The 20,910-nt window shown below is 44.5% G+C and overlaps 1 protein-coding gene across 3 annotated transcripts in view; it reads left to right on the top strand.

Annotated features, from left to right (window-relative positions):
- ACOT9 (acyl-CoA thioesterase 9) overlaps positions 1-20,352 on the top strand; it is a 39,362-nt gene extending 19,010 nt beyond the window's left edge. For 2 of the 3 annotated variants that reach the window (XM_054472060.2, XM_054472062.2), the window contains 10 exons: positions 1,148-1,231; positions 1,921-2,024; positions 10,731-10,804; positions 16,090-16,157; positions 17,299-17,410; positions 18,167-18,257; positions 18,431-18,516; positions 18,945-19,032; positions 19,181-19,331; positions 20,047-20,352. In XM_054472060.2, the coding sequence (XP_054328035.1) occupies positions 1,148-1,231; positions 1,921-2,024; positions 10,731-10,804; positions 16,090-16,157; positions 17,299-17,410; positions 18,167-18,257; positions 18,431-18,516; positions 18,945-19,032; positions 19,181-19,331; positions 20,047-20,135 (947 nt within the window). In that variant the 3' untranslated portion in view covers positions 20,136-20,352. Of the gene's footprint in view, positions 1-1,147; positions 1,232-1,920; positions 2,025-10,730; positions 10,805-16,089; positions 16,158-17,298; positions 17,411-18,166; positions 18,258-18,430; positions 18,517-18,944; positions 19,033-19,180; positions 19,332-19,405 lie in introns of all 3 variants that reach the window. The other variant, XM_063660181.1, reaches the window with a different exon arrangement.
- The last annotated feature ends 558 nt before the right edge of the window (positions 20,353-20,910 follow it).

The following is a 20,910-nucleotide window of genomic DNA, read 5'->3' as shown; positions in this document are numbered from 1 at the left end:
TACCTTCTTATTAACTCATAGTCTTTTCATTTCTACTCCTGTTGCCATAGGTTGGAGCCATCTGATTTCTTTGCTGGACAAAGACTTTTAAATGGAGTTTATTGCCTTTAGCCTATCATTCCCCCAGTGCGTCCTTTAGCAGGTGCATAGATGGAAGGATTTACAGTTACTCAACAAATATTTATTGAGCCACATATCTTGTCCTGAGAGTTTGTGATACAAATTTGAATGGATCATGGGAGAAGCAGAGAGCCAATCAACATATAATCATACAACTTTTTTTTTTTTTTTTTTTTTTTTTGAGACAGTCTTGCTCTGTTGCCTGGCTGGAGTGCAGTGGTGTGATCTCAGCTCACTGCAACCTCTGCCTCCTGGGTTCAATTGATTCTCCTGCCTCAGCCTCCTGAGTAACTGGGACACCACCACGCCCAGCTAATTTTTGTATTTTTAGTAGAGACGGGGTTTCACCATGTTGGCCAGGATGGTCTCGATCTCTTGACCTCGTGATCTGCCTGCCTCGGCCTCCCAAAGTGCTGGGGTTACAGGCTGAGCCGCCGCGTCCGGCCCAACGTATAATTATACAACTTTAAATGAGCTGATATCTATAAGGTGCATGAACCATGCTTGGCACATATAAATGCTTGTTAAAATATGGAAAGTATACAGATAACCACAGGGTGGTATAGGAGTCAAGGGTGTTATGGGGAAGGAGGGATAACTGAGTGAAATAATTGTTTCATGATTAATTAGGACAGAGCCAGGAGGAAAACAGGTAGCCAAGTCCTTGTGATTTGTTTCTCTTTCCTGAAGATGTTTGATACTGTCAGACTCATGTGCTGAGTTCTTACTCTGATTTGGGCACTGAGTCTCTCTGGAGTGGTAACAAGCTGTCTGATGGGTCTGGGCTTGCTTCGGGCTTTGATTTCCTCACCAAATCTTAAAATTGAGGGGGCAGTCAGATTGGAGGATCTCCCAAATCCTTCAGTTTATAAAAGTGTTTGATCCTAGGATGAGATGATCAATGGAATATTGGGGGCTGGGTCTTCAAAACGAGACAAGGCTTTGCATGGATTTCAGGGAGTAAATTTTAAATGTTGGGGAATAATTCTGCCTTTTTAAAATTTGGTACACTCCTGTTTTCCTGCAGTTCTTATTTGTTACATGCACAACAAAATCCACTCAGCCAAGATGTCTCCTTTATCGATAGTTACAGCCCTGGTGGATAAGATTGGTAAGTGATATCATTTTCTATGCATACTTAGAATTCTTAGTAATTTCAAGATATTATTGAGATTACAGGAAGTACTCTCCTTTTATGGGAATTTTTTTTTTTTTTTTTTGAGGCAGAGTTTTGCTCTTGTCACCCAGGCTGGAGTGCAATGGCACGATCTCGGCTCACTGCAACCTTCGCCTCCCAGGTTCAAGCAATTCTCCTGCCTCAGCCTCCTGAGTAGCTGGGATTACAGGCATGTGCCACCACCCCCAGCTAAGTTTTGTATTTTTAGTAGAGACGGGATTACACCATGTCGGCCAGGCTAGTCTCAAACTCCTGACCTCAGGTGATCCACCTGCCTCGGCCTCCCAAAGTGCTGGGATTACAGGCATGAGCCACCGTGCCCGGCCCTTTATGGGGAATTGTAATGTACATATGCATATGAAAATGTCTAGAATGCTATATATCAAGATATTTATTATAATTAGGTGGGTTTTGCATGATTCCAATTTTATTTTTTATATTCTTTGCTTTTTCTACATTTTTCAAAAACACATGTAGATTTCTTCTGCGTGTCAAAAAAGTTATTTTAGTTTTGAAGACAAAAAAGAAATGTAGTGGAATTTGCCATAATTTCTAATTGTTCATATTTACAGAACAGAAAATTTTTGGTATGATTTGGACCCTGATTGACTTCTGTTTTGCAGATATGTGTAAGAAGAGCTTGAGCCCAGAACAGGACATTAAGTTCAGTGGCCATGTTAGCTGGGTCGGGAAGACATCCATGGAAGTGAAGATGCAAATGTTCCAGGTAAATATGCACCTGAAGATTGTCCACTGTTTAAATAAAACCAGCTAGTCTTCATGCAAGAAAAGCTTATTTACCTATGTGTCTGTAGACAGGTATGTTGTTCACTGCTTCTAGAAAAATAGTTGAAAGCTCATGTCATATGGATGGTGGGTTATTAATATCCTCCTTGTGGACAAAGCCTGACGTACTATTTGGTGTTTATATTTAATATTTATTTCTAATCATATACAAGTCCATGTTAAGGTGTTTGGTTCTGCCTAGGAGAATTTCACAGAAGTCTGTGTTATGGTAGGAGTGAATGGAATTGATTACTGTATTCATTTCCCAGGACTGCTGTACATTTGGCCCTCTGTGTCTGTAGATTTCACATCCACAGATTCAACCAACCATGGATTGAAAATGTTTGGAAAAAAACAGTGAAAAATGATATAAATAATACACAATACAGTATAACAACCATTTTTTTAAAAAAATAGAGATGGGGCTGGGTGCAGTGGCTCATGCCTGTAATCCCACCACGTTGGGAGGCTGAAGTGGGCAGATCACTTGAGGCCAGGAGTTTGATACCAGCCTGGCCAACATGGTGAAACCCTGTCTCTATTTAAAAAAAATACAAATATTAGCCAGGCTTGGTGCTGCACGCCTGTAATCCCAGCTACTTAGGAGGCTGAGGGGTGGGAACCGCTTGAACCTAGGAGGTGGAGGTTGCAGTGAGCCGAGATTGCGCCACTGCACTCCAGCCTGGGCGACAGAGTGAGACTCGTCTCAAAAAATAAGTAAATAAATAAAAATAGAGAAATGGATATGGAGTTTCGCCATGTTGCCCAGGCTGGTCTTGAACTTCTGGCCTCATGTGGTCCTCCCACCTTAGCCTCCCCAAATGCTGGGATTACAGGCATGGCTGGCCTTAAAACAACTATTTATATGGCATTTATATTGTATTAGGTATTATAAGTAATCCAGAGATGATTTAAAGTACACAGGAGGAGGTACATAGGTTTTATGTAAATATGACACCATTTTATATAGGGGAGTTGAGCATCTGTGGATTTTGGTATTGGCGGGTGGTGGTAGGGAGTTCTGGAACCAATCCTGCGTGGATTCCAAGGGGCAGCGGTACCACAAAGTACCATAAACTGGTGGCATAAAAACAGAAAATTTATTGACTCACAGTTTGGAGGCTACGAATCCAAAATCAAGGTGTCAGCAGAGGCATGTTCCCTCTACAACCTGTTAGAGAGAAGCCTTCCTTGTCTGTTTCTTGCTTCTGGTGGTTTGCTGGCAATCCCTAGCGTTCCTTGGCTTCCAGCTGTAGCACTTCATTCAGTCTCTGCCTCCGCCATCACGTGGTGTTCTCTCATGTGTCTCTGTCTCTCTGGTGTCTCTTGTCAGGATGCTGCTAATCATACTGGATTAAGGGCCCACGCTACTCCAGCATGACCTCATCTTAACTAATTATGTCTGCAACGACCCTATTTCCAAATACAGTCATGTTCACAGTTATGGGGGTTAGGATTTCCACATATCTTTTTGGGGGACACAGTTGGACCCTTAACAGTCATTTGAACTATTACAGTAGTTAGGAACAGCTCATCTGATGAGTAAAACTCAGAACAGCTATTACAAACAATTGAAGAAATTTGACAAGAAAAAGTACCTAAAAGAGGATAACAACACAGAAATAAAATGATTCAGTGTATGTCTAAGATTTCATTGTGGAAAACTTATTTAAGAATGACTGGCCGGGCGCGGTGGCTCACACCTATAATCCCAGCACTTTGGGAGGCCAAGGCGGGCGGATCATGAGGTCAGGAGACCGAGACCATCCTGGCTAACACGGTGAAACCCCGTCTCTACTAAAAATACAAAAAATTGGCCGGGCGTGGTGGCGGGCGCCTGCAGTCCCAGCTACTCAGGAGGCTGAGCCAGGTGTAAACCCGGGAGGTGGACCTTGCAGTGAGCCGAGATCACACCACTGCTCTCCAGCCTGGGCGACAGAGCGAGACTCCGTCTCAAAAAAAAAAAAAAAAGACTTATTCAGTTATGCCAGGGTATTCAGTAGACCAGGGGTCCCCAACCTCTGGGCCATGGGCTACATAGCAGGAGGTGAGCTGTAGGCAAGTGAGAATTACCACCTGAGCTCCGCCTCCTGTCAGATCAGCAGCGGCATTAGATTCTCATAGGAGCACGAACCCTATCGTGAGCTGTGCATGTGAGGGATCTAGGTTGCACACTCCTTAGGAGAATCTAGTGCCCGATGATCTGAGGCGGAGCAGTTTCATCCCAAAACCATCCCCCCCACCCCACCCCATTCCGTGGAAAAATTGTATTCCACAAAACTGGTCTCTGGTGCAAAAAAGGTCGGGGGCCACTGTAGTAGACCTATTATTCAGATGCATTTTTTCCTGCTATGGAATGATGAAGCATTTCACCTTTTGGTGAAATAAACTTTCACACTTTCAGAAAAAGCCTGAAGCTAGCTCTGTAGTAGTTATTTGTCAAAATAGATTTTTTTTTATTCAGTACTATATGCAAGTGATTGAATCTTTCAATTCCCATGTTTGATGTAACTGACAGTAATACTGTTTTATTTTGTTTGTTTGAGACAGTGTCACTCTATCTCCCAGGCTGGATGGAGTGTAGTGGCGTGATCTCAGCTTTCTGCAACCTCTGCCCCTCGGATTCAAGTGATTCTCATGCCTCAGCCTCCCAAGTAGCTGGGACTACAGATGTGTGTCACCATGCCTGGCTAATTTTTGTATTTTTAGTAGAGACGGGGTTTTACCATGTTGCCCAGGCTGGTCTTGAACTCTTGGACTCAAGCCATCCACCTGCCCTTGCCTCCCAAAGTGCTGGGATTACAGGCGTGAGCCACCGTGCCCAGCCAGTAATACTGTTTTAAAAACAAAACATTGCTGGGTTGCTGCTATGATCTGCCTACAGTCTTTTTTTTTTTTGAGACGGTGTCTTGCTCGGTCCCCCAGGCTGGAGTGCAGTGGTGCGATCTCGGCTCACTGCAAGCTCTGCCTCCTGGGTTCGTGCCATTCTCCTGCCTCAGCCTCCCAAGTAGCTGGGACTACAGGTGCCTACCACCATGCCTGGCTGATTTTTTTGTATTTTTAGTACAGACGGGGTTTCACTGTGTTAGCCAGGATGGTCTCGATCTCCTGACCTCATGATCCGCCTGCCTCGGCCTCCCAAAGTGCTGGGATTACAGGCGTGAGCCACCGCGCCCGGCCTGTTCTGCCTACAGTCTTTTAAAAAATATTCTTGGTTAATTCCTAGTCTGCTCAGTGCCATGCACAACAGATTCCTGGCACAGGACCTGCGTTTTAGGGAATCTTGACAATTTGCCTCTTGGACAAATAGGTTGAAAAAGAGATACAGGAATTATTGAGAGAGAACCAGTGGAACTCAGTGTCAGACAAGTAAACACTTTTGTTTTAAATTTGCATTCTTCACTGGCTATTTGACTAATAACTCATGACTCAAGTGATCCTTTTTATTCCAGAGAAGTGGTGTGGGGATAAGCACTCTGCCTCTGGTTTGCATAGATTTAGGTTCTAATCCCAGCGCTGCTGCTTCCTAGTCATGTGGCTATGGATAAACCACTTGTCTGAGCCTCTGTGTTCTCAAATGTAACATGAAAATAGTAACAGAGTACCATGTTATATGGTTGTGGTAAGGGAAATTTGAAAAAAACCCATTCATGTGAAGTACTTTGGTACAGTGCCTATCACACAGTAACCACTGTTGGAAATTTTTTTTTTTTTTTTTTTGAGACAGGGTCTTGTTCTGTCACCCAGGCTGGAGTGCAGTGGCATGATCTTGGCTCACTGCAGCCTCTGCCTCCCAGGTTCAAGCAATTCTCCTGTCTCAGCCTCCCTAGTAGCTGAGATTACAAGTGCACACCACCGTGCGTGGCTAGTTTTTGTATTTTTTATACAGACGGGGTTTCACCATCTTGGCCAGGCTGGTCTCGAACTCCTGACCTCAAGTGGTCCGCCTGCCTCGGCCTCCCAAAGTGCTGGGATTATAGGTGTGGGCCATCGCCCCCAGCCTGGCAATAATATTAATTTATTGTAAATACTGTTGAGGTGGTCTCAAATTTCTTTTTTGGGCTTGACCTTCATACCCACTTTCCTGAGTGCTCCTTATATTTCTCCACCTAGACGTGCTGTTGCTAGCTCAAGTTCCAATAAACAGTATGTTCCAAACTGATTGGCTCCAATTCTCATACTCCTCCAGTCTCCCCTTTGCCAGCCTCCTGCGTCCTCCAGCTCCAAACCTTTGTGACAGCTTTAATTTTTCCCTTTCCCATGCAGCCTTTTGCCAGGTCTTGCAAATTCATCACCCACAGCAACTCACCAGAATTCTTTCTCCCCATATCCTTTTGGCCCTGTGTTTTATTCAAGTCCTCACTGCCTCTTGTGTGAGTGCCTTAACCGTCTTTTAATTAACCTGACTTTCTCTAGCCTGACCTCTCTCTTTTAATTTTATGCATTTTTACCACATAAGTCTTCCAAAGCTGATCTTGAATCAGGTCACTTCCCTTCTCAGAAACCTTCAGTGACCATTCATTATCTGTGGATTAAAGTCTAAACTCCTTTGACTAGCCCAGGTGCAGTGGCTCACGGCTCCAATCCCAGGACTTTGGGAGGCCGAGGCAGGTGGATCTCCTGAGCTCAGGAGTTCAAGACCAGCCTGAGCAACATGGTGAAACCCTGTCTCTACAAAAAGTACAAAAAACTGGCTGGGCGTGGTGGCCATGTCTGTAATCCCAACACTTTGGGAGGCCGAGGCAGGCGAATCATGAGTTCAGGAGTTTGAGATCAGCCTGCCCAATATGGTGAAATATCCCATCTCTACTAAAAATACAAAAATTAGCTGGGGGTAGTGGCACATGCCCGTAGTCCCAGCTACTGGGGAGGCTGAGGCAGAAGAATCGCTTGAACCTGGGAGGCGGAGTTTTCAGTGAGCCGAGATCGTGCCACTGCACCCCAGCCTCGGCGGCAGAGTGAAACTCGGTCTCAAAAAAAAAAAAAAAAAAAGTACAAAAAATTAGCCGGTGTGGTGGCGTGTACCTGTGATCCCAGCCACTCGGGAGGCTGAGGTGGGAGGATCGCTTGAGGCAGGGGGGGTGGAGGTTGCAGTGAGCCGAGATTGCGCCACTGTACTCCAACCTGGGTGACAGAGTGAGACCCCATCTCAAACAAAAAACAAAACTCCTTTGATTAATTAGGGCCCAAGGGGCTTCATAAACTAGCCCCAGCCTACCTTTCCAACTATATTCCCTTTGACTTATCATTTATATACCTTCTTAATGCTCACCACTGGCCTTCAAGCATCGTAAGGATAGGGAGTTATTCATGTTTGCGTTCTAGTGCTTGGCACTAGTGGGTATTCATGATGGTAAACCATAATTTACATATAGGTTGAGCATTGCAACTCTGAAATCTGAAATGCTCCAAAATCTGACTTTGAGCACTGACATGATGCCCAAAGGAAATGCTCATTGGGTTTGGAATGTTCGACCTGTAAGTATTGAATGCAAACATTCCAAATCCACAAATCCAAAATCCAAAATAGTCTGGAATACAGAACACTTCTGGTCCCAAGCATTTTGGATAACTGTTATTCAACTGGGAATGAGTGAATGAGTATAATTGCTGATGCTTTTTCCTTTGCCTGAAATTCTCGTGCTCTGGCTCTGTATCCACATTCTCCCTGTGCTCCAGGATAACTTCATGCTCAATCCTTTCCTTATTCTCCCAGCATGTAACACCTGTTCCTTCCCCAGGCCTCCTCCCTCAATACCATCCCTCTGACTTGCTCTCCTGGCACCTGCTAGTCTCCTACAGAGCTGTGCACGAATATGTCTTTTCTCTTCCACTGTGGACTCTACTCCTCAACGACAGGACCTGGGTTTGAGTCACCTAGCTCACTTCCTGACATCCATTCACTTAACATTCATTTAGCAATCATTTATTGAGTGCCTGTCCTGTGCTAGGCATACAGCAGTGAGCAAAACAGATAAAGTTCCATTCTCTTGGAGTTGACATTCTAATAGTGCCTAGAACCTGCCTCCCTCATTCATTGGCAAATGCTGATCAGGTATCTGCTATCTGCCAGTCTTTGTGCTAAATACTAGGGATATAACTGGGGGAAAATGGTCTTTGTCCTCCAGGAGCTCACGGTGTAGTAGGGAGACAGTCACATAAACAAATGATTATGATATAGTATATTGTTATGCAGTATTTTTCAACAGGGACACCGTTGGCATTTCTGGTGGGAGCATTCATTGTTCTGCTTGCATTGTGAGGGATTTAGCTCCCTGGTTACCCCCCTCCATAGTAATGCCCCCCAAGTTATGTGACAACAAAAACCACTCTGTATTTTTCAAATGCCCACCTATTAGAGTGACGTCTACTTCTCTTACATTGAGAACCACTGTCAAGAGAGGACTGTTTCTATTAAGGGGGCTGAATGAAGGAGGGAAAGATAAACTTGGTCTGGGGAATAGGGATGGGGGAGGGGAGGAGTGTTGTGAAGAATGAGGCTGCTGAGGAAGGCATCAGGTAAAGATATAGACAGGAGGCAGTCAACAGCCTGTTCTATCCCAGGACCTCTCAGTTGTTAGTTAGCTATGGCTAGAGAAAAAGGTGCAGGTATGAGCACAGTATTTGGTGAACAACTGGAGAGGAATCGTGGGCTCTGTTGTGGAAGGCTTTGTATGCCACGCTAACAGGATTAGCCCAGGTGCTGGTGGAAGAAAGGAGGAACTATTAAAAGGTTTGAATAGGGCAGAGGCATAATGAGATTGGTGAGACTGTTCCTGTAATTGAGGGGGAGGGCAGTAGTGATGAGGCTTGTATCATTTGTTGAGGAGGGAACCCAGTATACTCTCAGGTTATAAATAGCTTCTGTCATTACTTTATGGTATGACTTTCCTGGAAGTACAGACTTCTAGGGGATAAAGAAACATCTTAAGGCCCAGGCATGGTGGCTCATGCCTGTAATCCCAGCATTTTGGGAGGCTGAGGCTGGCAGATTCCTTGAGCTCAGGAGGTCAAGACCAGCCTGGGTAACATGGAAAACCCCATCTCTACAAAAATTAGCTGGGTGTGGTGGTACATGCCTCTGGTGTCAGCTACTCGGGAGGCTGAGGTGGGAGGATTGCTTGAGCCCATGAGGTCGAGATTGCAGTGAGACATGATCGTGCCACTGTACTCCAACCTGGGTGACAGAGTGAGACCCTCTTCCTGGGGGGTGGGGGAAGAAACATCTTAAAACCTCAGAGGCCTGTGCATTGTAAATACAGGTTGAGTATTCCTTACCTGAAATGCCTGGGACCAGAAGTGTTTCTGATTTCAGAATATTTATATTTACTGGTCGAGCATTCCTAATCCCAGAGTTCAAAATCTTGAAATGCTCCAATGAGCATTTCCTTTGAGTGTCATGTCAGTGCTTGAAAAGTTTTGGATTTTGGAGTATTTTTTATTTTTGGATTAGAGATGCTCAACCTGCATTTAACTTAACCCACATAGTCATCTTTGATTTTACCTCTTCTTGGGAGCTCCTGTGCCCAGCTACAAAGGCATAAACGTGTACTAGTGGTTGGCACACTACAGTTCCCTGAAACATACTAGTGTTTGTGAGCATGATGGGAGGTCCACCTGGGTAGGTATGCCATCAGGAGGACAGGCACGCCTTGCAAGAAGCTCAGGTTCTGAGGAAAGCAGGCAAATTAAACACTGATGATCCCCTCTGTGACCCTTGCCTTTGGGTCCCAGTCTTGCACAGTTTCAAACTCCATGCCAGCAGCCCATCTCATGCAATATACTATTTGCGTTTTGTTTGTTTTGTTTTGGAGATGGGATGTTTTCTGTCACCCAGGCTACAGTGCAGGGGTGTGATCATAGCTCAGTGCATCCTTGAACTCCTGGGCTCAAGGGATCCTCCTGCCTCAGCTTCCCAAATAGCTGGTACTACAGGCATGCACCACCATGCCTGGCTAATTTTTAAATTTTTATTTGTAGTTAGAGACCAGGTCTCGCTATGTTGCCTAGGCTGATCTCGCTCTCCTGGTCTTAGGCGATCCTCCCATCTAGGCCTCTCAAAATGCTGGGATCATAGGCGTGAGGTACCATGCCCAGCCCCCGATTGGACTTTGAGGTATTTTTCTCCTCTGCTAGGCCACAGGCTCCTTTGTCATCCTGCCATTCCCAGAGCCTAGTGCTGTGCCTGGCTCAGGGTAGGCCCTTAGCAGACAGTGGTTAATGAGCGTGCTTCTCTTCTTTTTCCAGTTTCAGGCTTTCTCTCTCTCTCTCTTTTTTCTTTTCTTTCTTTTTTTTTTTTTTTTTTGAGACAGAGGCCTGCAATCTCGGCTCACTGCAACCTTGGCCTCCTGGGTTCAAGCAATTCTCATGCCTCAGTCTCCTGAGTAGCTGAGATTAGAGGCATGCACCACCACACCCTGCTAATTTTTGTATTATTTAGTAGAGACGGGGTTTTGCCATATTGGCCAGGCTGGTCTCAAACTCCTGGCCTCAAGTGATCCACCCACCTTGGCTTCTCTCAAAGTGCTGGGATTATAGGCGTGAGCGACTGCGCCTGGCCAGCATACATACTGTCTGTTAGAATCGTGGTAGGTCTTCCCAATAAATCCATTTCTCATATGTACATTTTCTTTCCTTTGTTCTTCAGTTACATGGTGATGAATTTTGTCCTGTTTTGGATGCAACATTTGTAATGGTGGCTCGTGATTCTGAAAATAAAGGGTAATTCCTATTTTTTCATAATTCTTTATTTTGAAGAATTTCAAAGATACATAAGACTGGAGAGAAAACTATAGTGAATGTCCATATACCTATCACTTGGGCTTAACAGTTTTAATTGCAATATTTTGGCCATTTTTATTTTAAGGCAAATCCCAGACATGACATTTCACTCTTAAATACTTCAGGCATCTTTTAAAAAATGAGAATATTCTCAGGCCGGGAGAGGTGGGTCACGCCTGTAATCCCAGCACTTTGGGAGGCCAAGGCTGGCGAATCACTTAAGGTCAGGAGTTTGAGACCAGCCTGGCCAACATGGTGAAACCCCATCTCTACTAAAAACACAAAAATTAGCTGGGCGTGGTGGCACGCGCCTACGGTCCCAGCTACTGGGGAGGCTGAGGCACCAGAATCACTTGAATCTGGGAGGTGGAAGTTGCAATGTGCCGAGATTGCGCCATTGCACTCCAGCCTGGGCGACAGAGCGAGACTCCATCTCAAAACAACAACAAAAAGAGATGTTGCACAATTCTGTGAATACACTAAAAGCCATTAAATTGTACACTTTCAATGGGTGAATTGTGTGGTATGCGAATTATACCTTAATAAAGCTGTTATCAAAAAAAAAAAAAACAGACTTACAGACATAAAAATCAAATGTAATATATGGACCAGATTTGGATCCTGATTTGAACAAATCATTCAAAATATATTTGGAGAAAACTGGATATGAACTAATATTAGAATATATGAAGGAGTTCTTTTTGTTAGGCATGACAATAGTAATGTAGTTACTTAAGAGAATATTATCCTTTTTTTTTTTTTTTTTTTTTTTAAGATGGACTTTTGCTCTTGTTGCCCAGGCTGGAGTGCAATGGCGGGATCTTGGTTCACTGCAACCTCCGCCTCCTGGGTTTGAGCGATTCTCCTGCCTCAGCCTCCTGAGTAACTGGGATTACAGGCATGTGCCACCATGCCTGGCTAATTTTTGTATTTTTAGTAGAGAAGGGGGGGGGTTCACTATGTTGCCCAGGCTGGTCTCGAACTCCTGACCTCAAGTGATCCACCCACCTCAGCCTCCCAAAGTGTTGAGATTACAGGCGTGAGCCACCATGCCCAGCTGAGTTGTGCAAGCTCTTAAATCTGTTTTAATCCAGGACAGTTGTGTCTTCCCCCTATTGTTTCTTATTCACTCGTTGAGAGGCTGGATCATTCGTTCTAAATAGTGTCCCACTTTCTGGATTTGTTCTATTGCTTTCTCACGGTGGTTTGTTTGTTTGTTTTTTGATCTTGTTTCTCTATCCCTAGTAATTTCTCTAAACTGAAGTTAGATCTAAAGCCTTGTATTAGATTTAGGTTGAGCATATTTGGTGAGAGTACTACATAGGTGATGTTGTATATCTCGTATTTCATATTGCATCATATCAGGAGGTACAGGTTGTCCCACTCACAGTGATGCCAAGATTACTGTGTGGGTTCAAGCAGTTACAGCCTAATCTCTCCTTTGTGAAGTTCAGTTTTTCCTCTTCTGATCAGCAACAATCTACAGGGGTGTACTTTGTCATCCTGCAAATAGCTGAGTTTCCAATCAGTCTTTTTCCAGTGCTTTCAATGTCCACTGCTGATCATTGCTTTAATTAGTATCATTAGGCAGTTTAGAGTAATTCTCAAATTTTGTCATTCCTTCTACATTTATTAGCTGGAATTCTGTAAAGAAGAGCTTTCCCTTAACAACTAGGGCAATTGGGTTTGAAATGGAGTTAGGATCAATGCTTCATTCTTGTCTTTTATTTACATGTTTTCAGAATAAGGAGTTGGTTCACTAGCTAGTGATGACATGCTTTTCCCAGTTTTTTGGCTTTTTAGAAAAGTATCATGTTTTTACATTTCTTTTTTTGTTTTTTCTGTGTGTGTGTGTTTTTGAGATGGAGTCTCACTCGGTCACCCACACTGGAGTGCGGTGGCGCAATGTCGGCTCACTGCAGCCTCTGTCTCCTGGGTTGAAGAGACTCTCCTGCCTCTGCCTCCCAAGTAGCTGGGACTACAGGCATGCCCCATTATGCTTGGCTAATTTGTTTTGTATTTATAGTAGAGACGGGGTTTCACCATGTTGGCCAGGCTGGCCTCGAACTCCTGACCTCAAGTGATCTGCCCACCTAGGCATTCCAAAATGCTGAGATAACAGGCGTGAGCCATTTCGCCCAGCCCGTTTTTTGTTTTTTGTTTTCTGGTTTTTTTTTTTAGATGAAGTTTTGCTCTTCTGTCCAGGCTGGAGTGCAGTGTAATGTGTCATGAGCATGGCTCACTGCAGCCTGGGCCTCCTGTGCTCAAGCAATCCTTCCACCTCAGCCTCCTGAGTAGCTGGGACCACAGGCACATACCACCATGCCCAGCTAATATTTTTTCTTTCTTTCTTTTTGAGATGGAGTTTCACTCTTGCTGCCCCGGCTGGAGTGCAGTGGCACCATCTCAGCTCACTGCAACCTCCACCTCCTGGTTCAAGTGATTCTCCGGCCTCAGCCTCCTGAGTAGCTGCCCAGCTAATTTTTAAATTTTTTGTAGAGATGGGGTTTTGCCATGTTGGCCAAACTGATCTCAAAATCCTGGGCTCAAGTGATCCTCTCACCTCGGCTCACAAAGTGCTAGGATTACAGGTGTGAGCCACTGTCCTTCCAGAGAAGCATCATTATGAATTCATGGTTGCAATATATTACATGTATTTCAATAAATTGCAGCCATTGTTTTCTCTTGATGCTCCGAGTGTGCCTTCTTTGGGCAGTGGTAGTTCCTCTAAGCTGGCTCCTTTCCACCTGTCAGTTTGATACCTTCTTGCTCTCTGACACAAGATATCTTGGGCTCATCTTACGTATTTCCTGCCCCAGGCCTGGAGTCAGCCATTTCTCCAAGTAGTCCTGGGGTTCCTTTTAGCGGGAACTGGTATTTAGACATCAAAATCTGGGCACTAGAACTGTACATTGTTACTAGTTTGTTATTGTTACCAGGCCTTTTCAGTGGACAGAGCTAGGATATATTTTAAACAAACAAAAAACCTCATGAGAGCTGGGTGTGGTGGCTCACGCCTGTAATCCCAGCACTTTGGGAGGCCGAGGTGGGCGGATCACTTGAGCCCAGGAGTTTGAGACCAGCCTGGCCAACATGGCGAATCCCCATCTCTACTAAAAGTACAAAAAAATTAGCCAGGTATGGTAGCATGTGTCTGTAGTCCCAGACGATGTGGGAGGCTGAGGTGGGAGGATTGCTTTAACCCGGGAAGCGGAGGTTGCAGTGAGCCCAGGTCACACCACTGCATGCCAGCCTGGGTGACAGAGCAAGACCCTACCTCAAAAAAAGAGCCTCATGAGTTTATGTGGTCATTTTCAAGTCAGATTTAACCATATAGACTTCAACTTACTTTACGTCATCTTTTTTCTCTGAAATTGAATTCTTGGTTTCTAACAACAGTTACACCCAAACTGAGAAAAACTAATTGTGGGGGTAGAGCTGGGGTGGGAGGGATTGCTCTTTGCACAGAGCAGAGTCCAGTGGCCTGTGGAAAATCTCATTTGTATTAGAAACTTGATTTAGAAGTCTGCAGTGAAAAATCTTTGCTGCTGCGTGGAAAGCTGACTTGGAAAGCCAAATTAAGATAGAAAAATATGTTGGTCCCTTAGTGATCTGAGGGAAGAATAACACCCATCTACTCTGGCCCTTCCTGCCAGCCCCAGCTGACCTGCTGTGGCCAGTGACTGGCCTGGGGCTTCTATTCAAGCACTGAGGCCATTGCTGCAAGTTTCACTCCCAGCTGATGCATGTCACTTTTCCAAGCTGTTGTTTCAATTCTTTTGTTTTTTGTTTTCAAGACAGAGGTTGGCTCTTGTCACCCAGGCTGGAGTGCAGTGGTGCGATCTCGGCTCACTGCAACCTCTGTCTCCTGGGTTCAAGTGATTCTCCTGCCTCAGCCTCCCGAGTAGCTGGGATTACAGGCACCTACCACCACGCCCGGCTAATTTTTGTATTTTTAGTAGAGACGGGGTTTCACCACGTTGACCAGGCTGGTCTCGAACTCCTGACCTTAGGTGATCCACCTGCCTTGGCCTCTCGAAGTGCTGGGATTACGAGCGTGAACCACTGCCCCGGCCTGTTTCAATTCTTTTGTTTCCATTGTTGTTTCATCAAATCTTTTGATTCTACCACAGTGAAATATTATCCCTTTTCCCTTATTTTTTATTTCAAAAAATTTGATGCTTACAGAAAAGTAGAAAGAATAATGCAACAAACATATGCCTTTCACGTGAATTGTATTACATTTGCGTAATTCTCTTACGCTCTCTCTATAAATACACACATTTACATATTTTTTCCCATGAATCATTGGAAAGTAAGTTTGAGACTGCTTCACCCATTCAGGAGTTCAGCATGTATTTCCTAAGAACCAGGTATTTCTACATAACCTCAATGCCTTTATTATATCTGAGAAATTCAACAGTGATACAGTTATTTAATATGTGATCCGTATTCAGATTTCACCAGTTGTCCCTAAAATGTCCTTTATAGCTATCTTCCTGATTCAGGACCCAATCCATCAAGGATTGTATATTGCATTTTGTTATCCTGTTTCTTTAGAATAGTCTCTCTGCCATTTGCTGTCCTTCAAAAATTGATATTTTTAAAGAGTTCAAGCCAGTTTTCTTTTTCTTTTTTGGAGACAGAGTTTCGCTCTTGCTGCCCAGGCTGGAGTGCACTGGCACAATCTCGGCTCACCGCAACCTCCGCCTCCTGGGTTCAAGCAATTCTCCTGCCTCAGCCTCCCGAGTAGCTGGGATTACAGGCATGTGCCACCACGCCCGGCTAATTTTGTATTTTTAGTAGAAACGAGGTTTCTCCTTGTTGGTCAGGCTGGTCTCGAACTCCCAACCTCAGGTGATCCCCGCCCAGCTTGGCCTTTCAAAGTGCTGGGATTACAGGCGTGAGCCACCATGCCCGGCCTAAAGCCAGTTTTCTTGTAGAGTGTTCTACAACCTATATTTGACTGTTTCCTCGTGATTAGAATCAGGTTAAACATTTAGCAAATGCCAGTATCCTTTTTATAATGTTAAGTTTCTAGTGTGCAATTAAGGCTGCAACTGTAAGGCTTCCCTAATTGTTCCAGCGTTCACGTGTAAGGCAAGCAGTAAGCACTACCCAAAATGAAAAGCCGATTCTTTAAAAGTAGTAGGTGATTGTTCATCTTCAAGTTTTATTAGATAATGGCATATCTTAAATTATATTCTTTTTTTTCTTCTTTTTAGGCCGGCATTTGTAAATCCACTCATCCCTGAAAGCCCAGAGGAAGAGGAGCTCTTTAGACAAGGGGAATGTACATTAATTTGTTTATAATAAAATAAATTTGAAAAGCACATTAATTACACTGCAGAAGAGATTAAGATTTTATATGGGCTCTTCATACCAGTCAAATGTCTTTTTTTTGTTTTTTGTTTTTTTTGTTTGTTTGTTTTGAAATGGAGTCTCTCTCTCTCTTGCCAGGCTGGAGCGCAGTAGTGCCATCTCGGCTCACTGCAACCTCTGCCTCCTGGGTTCAAGCGATTCTCCTGCCCCAGCCTCCCGAGTAGCTGGGACTACAGGTGCGCGCCACCACACCCAGCTAATTTTTGTACTTTTAGTAGAGACGGGGTTTCACCATTTTGGCCAGGATGGTCTTGATCTCCTGACCTCGTGATCCGCCTGCCTTGGCCTCCCAAAGTGCTGGGATTACAGGCGTGAGCCACTGTGCCTGGCCCAAATGTCTTATTCATACCAATAATTTATTGAAATTAAAAATATGCTATTCTTTTTTCTTTGGAGTCCATACTTTGAATGATTTTATTGATCAGACAGTATTTATTAAGTGAAGTAATTTGTTATCTCAGTTTTTTTTTTTTTTTTTAGACAGTTCTTGCTCTGTTGCCCGGGCTGGTGTTGGGCTTGAGTCCTGGAGTTTGAGGCTACAATGAACAATACTGTAGCCTCGATCTCCTGGGCCCAAGCTATCCACCCACCTCAGCCTCCCGAGTAGCTAGGACTATAGGCACGTGCCACCATGCCTGGCTAATTAAAATTTTTTTTGTAGAGACAGGGGTCTCACTATGTTGCCCAGGCTGGTGTTGAACTCCTGGACTCAAGCAATCCTCCTGCCTCAGCCTCCCAAAGTGTTGGGATTACAGGCATGAGCCACAGCACCTGGCCTGTTTTCTCCGTTTTAATGAAGTGAGAAATGCATCTTGATGGGATAACTGCAGGTCAGGGCTCTGGATCAGGATGATATCAAGTGATCTCACACTGAACCAATATAATTTCCATGTGGAACCAAAGACTCACTGAGAGTTTTATGTGACCTCTGCAGTTTTCTCTTGGATATGTGTATAATTTTTAGTGAGATTTTGAAAGGTATCCCAGGTCAGAATACCCTGTGCTGTAGTGCAACCCTCCTGATCATTGCTCCTTATTCTCTCTTGTTCCAGTGAACAAGGGGAGAAGAATTGCCTTCAGCTCCACATCGTTACTGAAAATGGCCCCCAGCGCTGAGGAGAGGACCACCATACATGAGATGTTTCTCAGCACACTGGATCCAAAGTAAGGATGGTGAGATTCCACGTTGGGAAAACATTTGAACCTTGGCTTTTTTTTTTTTTTTTGAGACACAGTTTCACTCTTGTTACCGAGGCTGGAGTGCAATGGCACGATCTCGGCTCACCGCTACCTCTGCCTCCCAGGTTCAAGCGATTCTCCTGCCTCAGCCTCCGAGTAGCTGGGATTACAGGCATGGACCTCCACGCCTGGTTAATTTTGTGTTTTTAGTAGAGACGGGGTTTCTCCATGTTGGTCAGGCTGGTCTTGAACTCCTGACCTCAGGTGATCTGCCTGCCTCCACCTCTCAAAGTGCTGGGATTACAGGCGTGAGCCACCACACCCAACCTTTTTTTTTTTTTTTTGAGATGGAGTCTTACCCTGTTGCCCGGGCTGGAATGCAGTGGCGTGATCTTGGCTCACTACAACCTCTGCCTCCTGGCCATCCTCCCGTCTCAGCCTCCCAAATAGCTGGGATTACAGACTCCTGCCACCACGCCTGCTAATTATTTTGTATTTTTAGTAGAGACGGGGTTTCACCATGTTGGCCAGGCTGGTCTCAAGCTTCTGACCTCATGTGATCCTCCTGCCTCGGCCTCCCAAAGTGTTGGGATTACAGGCGTGAGCCACCGCGCCTGGCCTAAACCTTGGCCTTCTCCAGAGCCACAGTTGTGAGTGTATTGGGAGTGACTTGCAAATGTTTTTACTTTTCAACAAGAGACCATGGCATTAACAGGGTTTAATAAATATTCATTTGTACAGGACTATAAGTTTTCGGAGTCGAGTTTTGCCCCCTAATGCAGTGTGGATGGAGAATTCAAAACTGAAGAGTTTGGAAATTTGCCACCCTCAGGTATTATAATTTACTGAGAAATCTGAATAGGATAGCTTCCATTCATGATATTTGTCCAAGATTTAACACACCTTTAAACTGGCCTTTGTCCTGTGGCATTGTTAATTCCTCTGTTCTGTATACAAAGGTGGCCATAAGTTTTGTATTCATTTATATTTATTTATGTCCTGTAGGAGCGGAACATTTTCAATCGGATCTTTGGTGGTTTCCTTATGAGGAAAGCATATGAACTTGCGTGGGCTACTGCTTGTAGCTTCGGGTGAGTTACATGTAAGGCAGTCTTAACTTCTGAGAAGCAATTTATATCACCCCACTGAAATGAAACATTTTGGACCAGTCTGGGTGTGTGTGGGAATATGTTATGTTTTTAAATGAATACCACACTGATACCAGCTGAGTTTGATCTTCATTTTAGAAGGTTGTTTCTCTGACTTTGTAAGTTCGTACATTAAAAAAACTACTGAGAAAATACAGTGAGGATATGTAGAAAGGAAAAGATATAGTTATTTTTGCCCTAATCTGCTCACGATGGCATCTCTTACCATTCCTCACTGGTAGGATCTTTTCCCCCTTCTCTAACTTTATTCTTCGTTCATTTTTATTTTGCTTCAGCTAGTTGTTAGGGGAAAAAATTGAGATCATCTGAATTTTGCAATATACCCCAAATTCTGTCCTTTCCCCCAATAGTGGTTCTCGACCGTTTGTGGTAGCAGTGGATGACATCATGTTTCAGAAACCTGTTGAGGTTGGCTCATTGCTCTTTCTTTCTTCGCAGGTAGGTGTGTGATGAGAGATGACATACAACTTTTTTTTTTCATTTGAGCCTAGAAGTTTCTATATCCAAAAGCCACTGTTTTCTCTTATGACGGCCTTTTTCCCCTTCCTAATGCAGTTGACTGATTATAGTGTCTATAATCTGTTAGGTATGCTTTACTCAGAATAATTACATTCAAGTCAGAGTACACAGTGAAGTGGCTTCCCTGCAGGAGAAGGAGCATACAACCACCAATGTCTTTCATTTCACGTTCATGTCGGAAAAAGAAGTGCCATTGGTTTTCCCGAAAACATATGGAGGTAAGTAGTGATTATTGCTTGTCCCTAACAAAGGGAAGAACTTCTAAGGACATTTTTCTCCTTTTGAATTGTAGGAAGTGTATTGATGCCTGTCAGCACAAGAGCATGTCTTTAGGAGATTCTGCTTTTGAGATTTGGCAGCCCTGAAGGCCAAAGATGCCTGTGGCCCCCAGGCAGGCAAGCAGCCACTGGTAGTCAAAAACTGATCCAGCCAGGCCGGGCGCAGTGGCTCATGCCTGTAATCCCAGCACTTTGGGAGGCCGAGACGGGCAGATCACGAGTTCAGGAGATCGAGACCATCCTGGCTAACACGGTGAAACCCCGTCTCTACTAGAAATACAAAAAAAAAAAAAAAAAAAAAAATTAGCCGGGCGCGATGGCGGGCACCTGTAGTCCCAGCTACTCGGGAGGCTGAGGCAGTAGAATGGCGTGAACCTGGGAGGCGGAGCTTGCAGTGAGCTGAGATTGCGCCACTGCACTCCAGCCTAGGCAACAGAGCGAGACTCCATCTCAAAAAAAAATGAAATAAAAACTGATCCAGCCAAAGGAAGAGGCAGGAGTCATGGCCTGCTCCTTTGGGAATGTGGCACACCCCGGCCCAACAGTGTATCTTGTTCTGTCCCAGTGTTCCCAAGTAGTCTTGTGTTTATATGATGATATGATGGTTTTCTAAGGTGTTACAAGTTTCTCCAGGGTTCTCTTTCTTGTGTTTCAGAGTCCATGTTGTACTTAGATGGGCAGCGGCATTTCAACTCCATGAGTGGCCCAGCGACCTTGAGAAAGGACTACCTTGTAGAGCCCTAGGAACACCACATTTGTTGAAAACTAGCACTCCACCCACAGTGACGTGGTATCTGATGAAGACCTGATCGAGTGTATTGATTTTAGTGTTGCTTCGTGTCCTCCATACAGGAGGAGGATGTATTCAATCTTTAGGATGATCAGAAAAGCAGAACGAGAGAGTGGCCAGATGGGGCTGAGGGGAGAAAGAATTATTAAACAATAAATACTTTCAAAACAATTTTAATTTGAACCTACCATGTTGTCTCCCATCTTCTGAAAAAACAAAAAAATTGAGAGGCCGGGTGTGGTGGCTCATGCCTATAATCCCAGCACTTCAGGAGGCTGAGGCGGGCGGATCACGAGGTCGGGAGATCAAGACCATCCTGGCCAACATGGTGAAACCCCGTCTCTACTAAAAAATACAAAAAATTAGCTGTGGTGGCATGTGCCTGTAGTCCCAGCTACTTGGGAGGCTGAGGCAGAATTGCTTGAACCCAGGAGGTGGAGGTTGCAGTGAGCTGAGATCGCACCATTGCACTCCAGCCTGGGCAACAGAGCAAGACTCTGTCTCAAAAATTAATTAATTAATTAATTGAGGATACCATTGGATGCATTCTTTTCTTACACATATTGCAACTGTCAGTATACAAGGTTTCCTGCCAGGGTATTTGGATGACGTTCTTTAAACCTAACCAGTTCCTCTGTGCTGTCTAAATCCCATCAGCTGTACATGATTCCTTTGCTTCCCTCTATTTCCCAGCTTTTGTTGTCAGAGGGTAGATGAAAAGTTGGGGCG

This window comes from Pongo pygmaeus, chromosome X (assembly GCF_028885625.2).
Source record: "Pongo pygmaeus isolate AG05252 chromosome X, NHGRI_mPonPyg2-v2.0_pri, whole genome shotgun sequence".
Taxonomy (NCBI): Eukaryota; Metazoa; Chordata; class Mammalia; order Primates; family Hominidae; genus Pongo; species Pongo pygmaeus.
The sequence above is the reverse complement of the archived record's forward strand: the minus strand, read 5'-3'. Positions and strand labels throughout refer to the sequence as shown.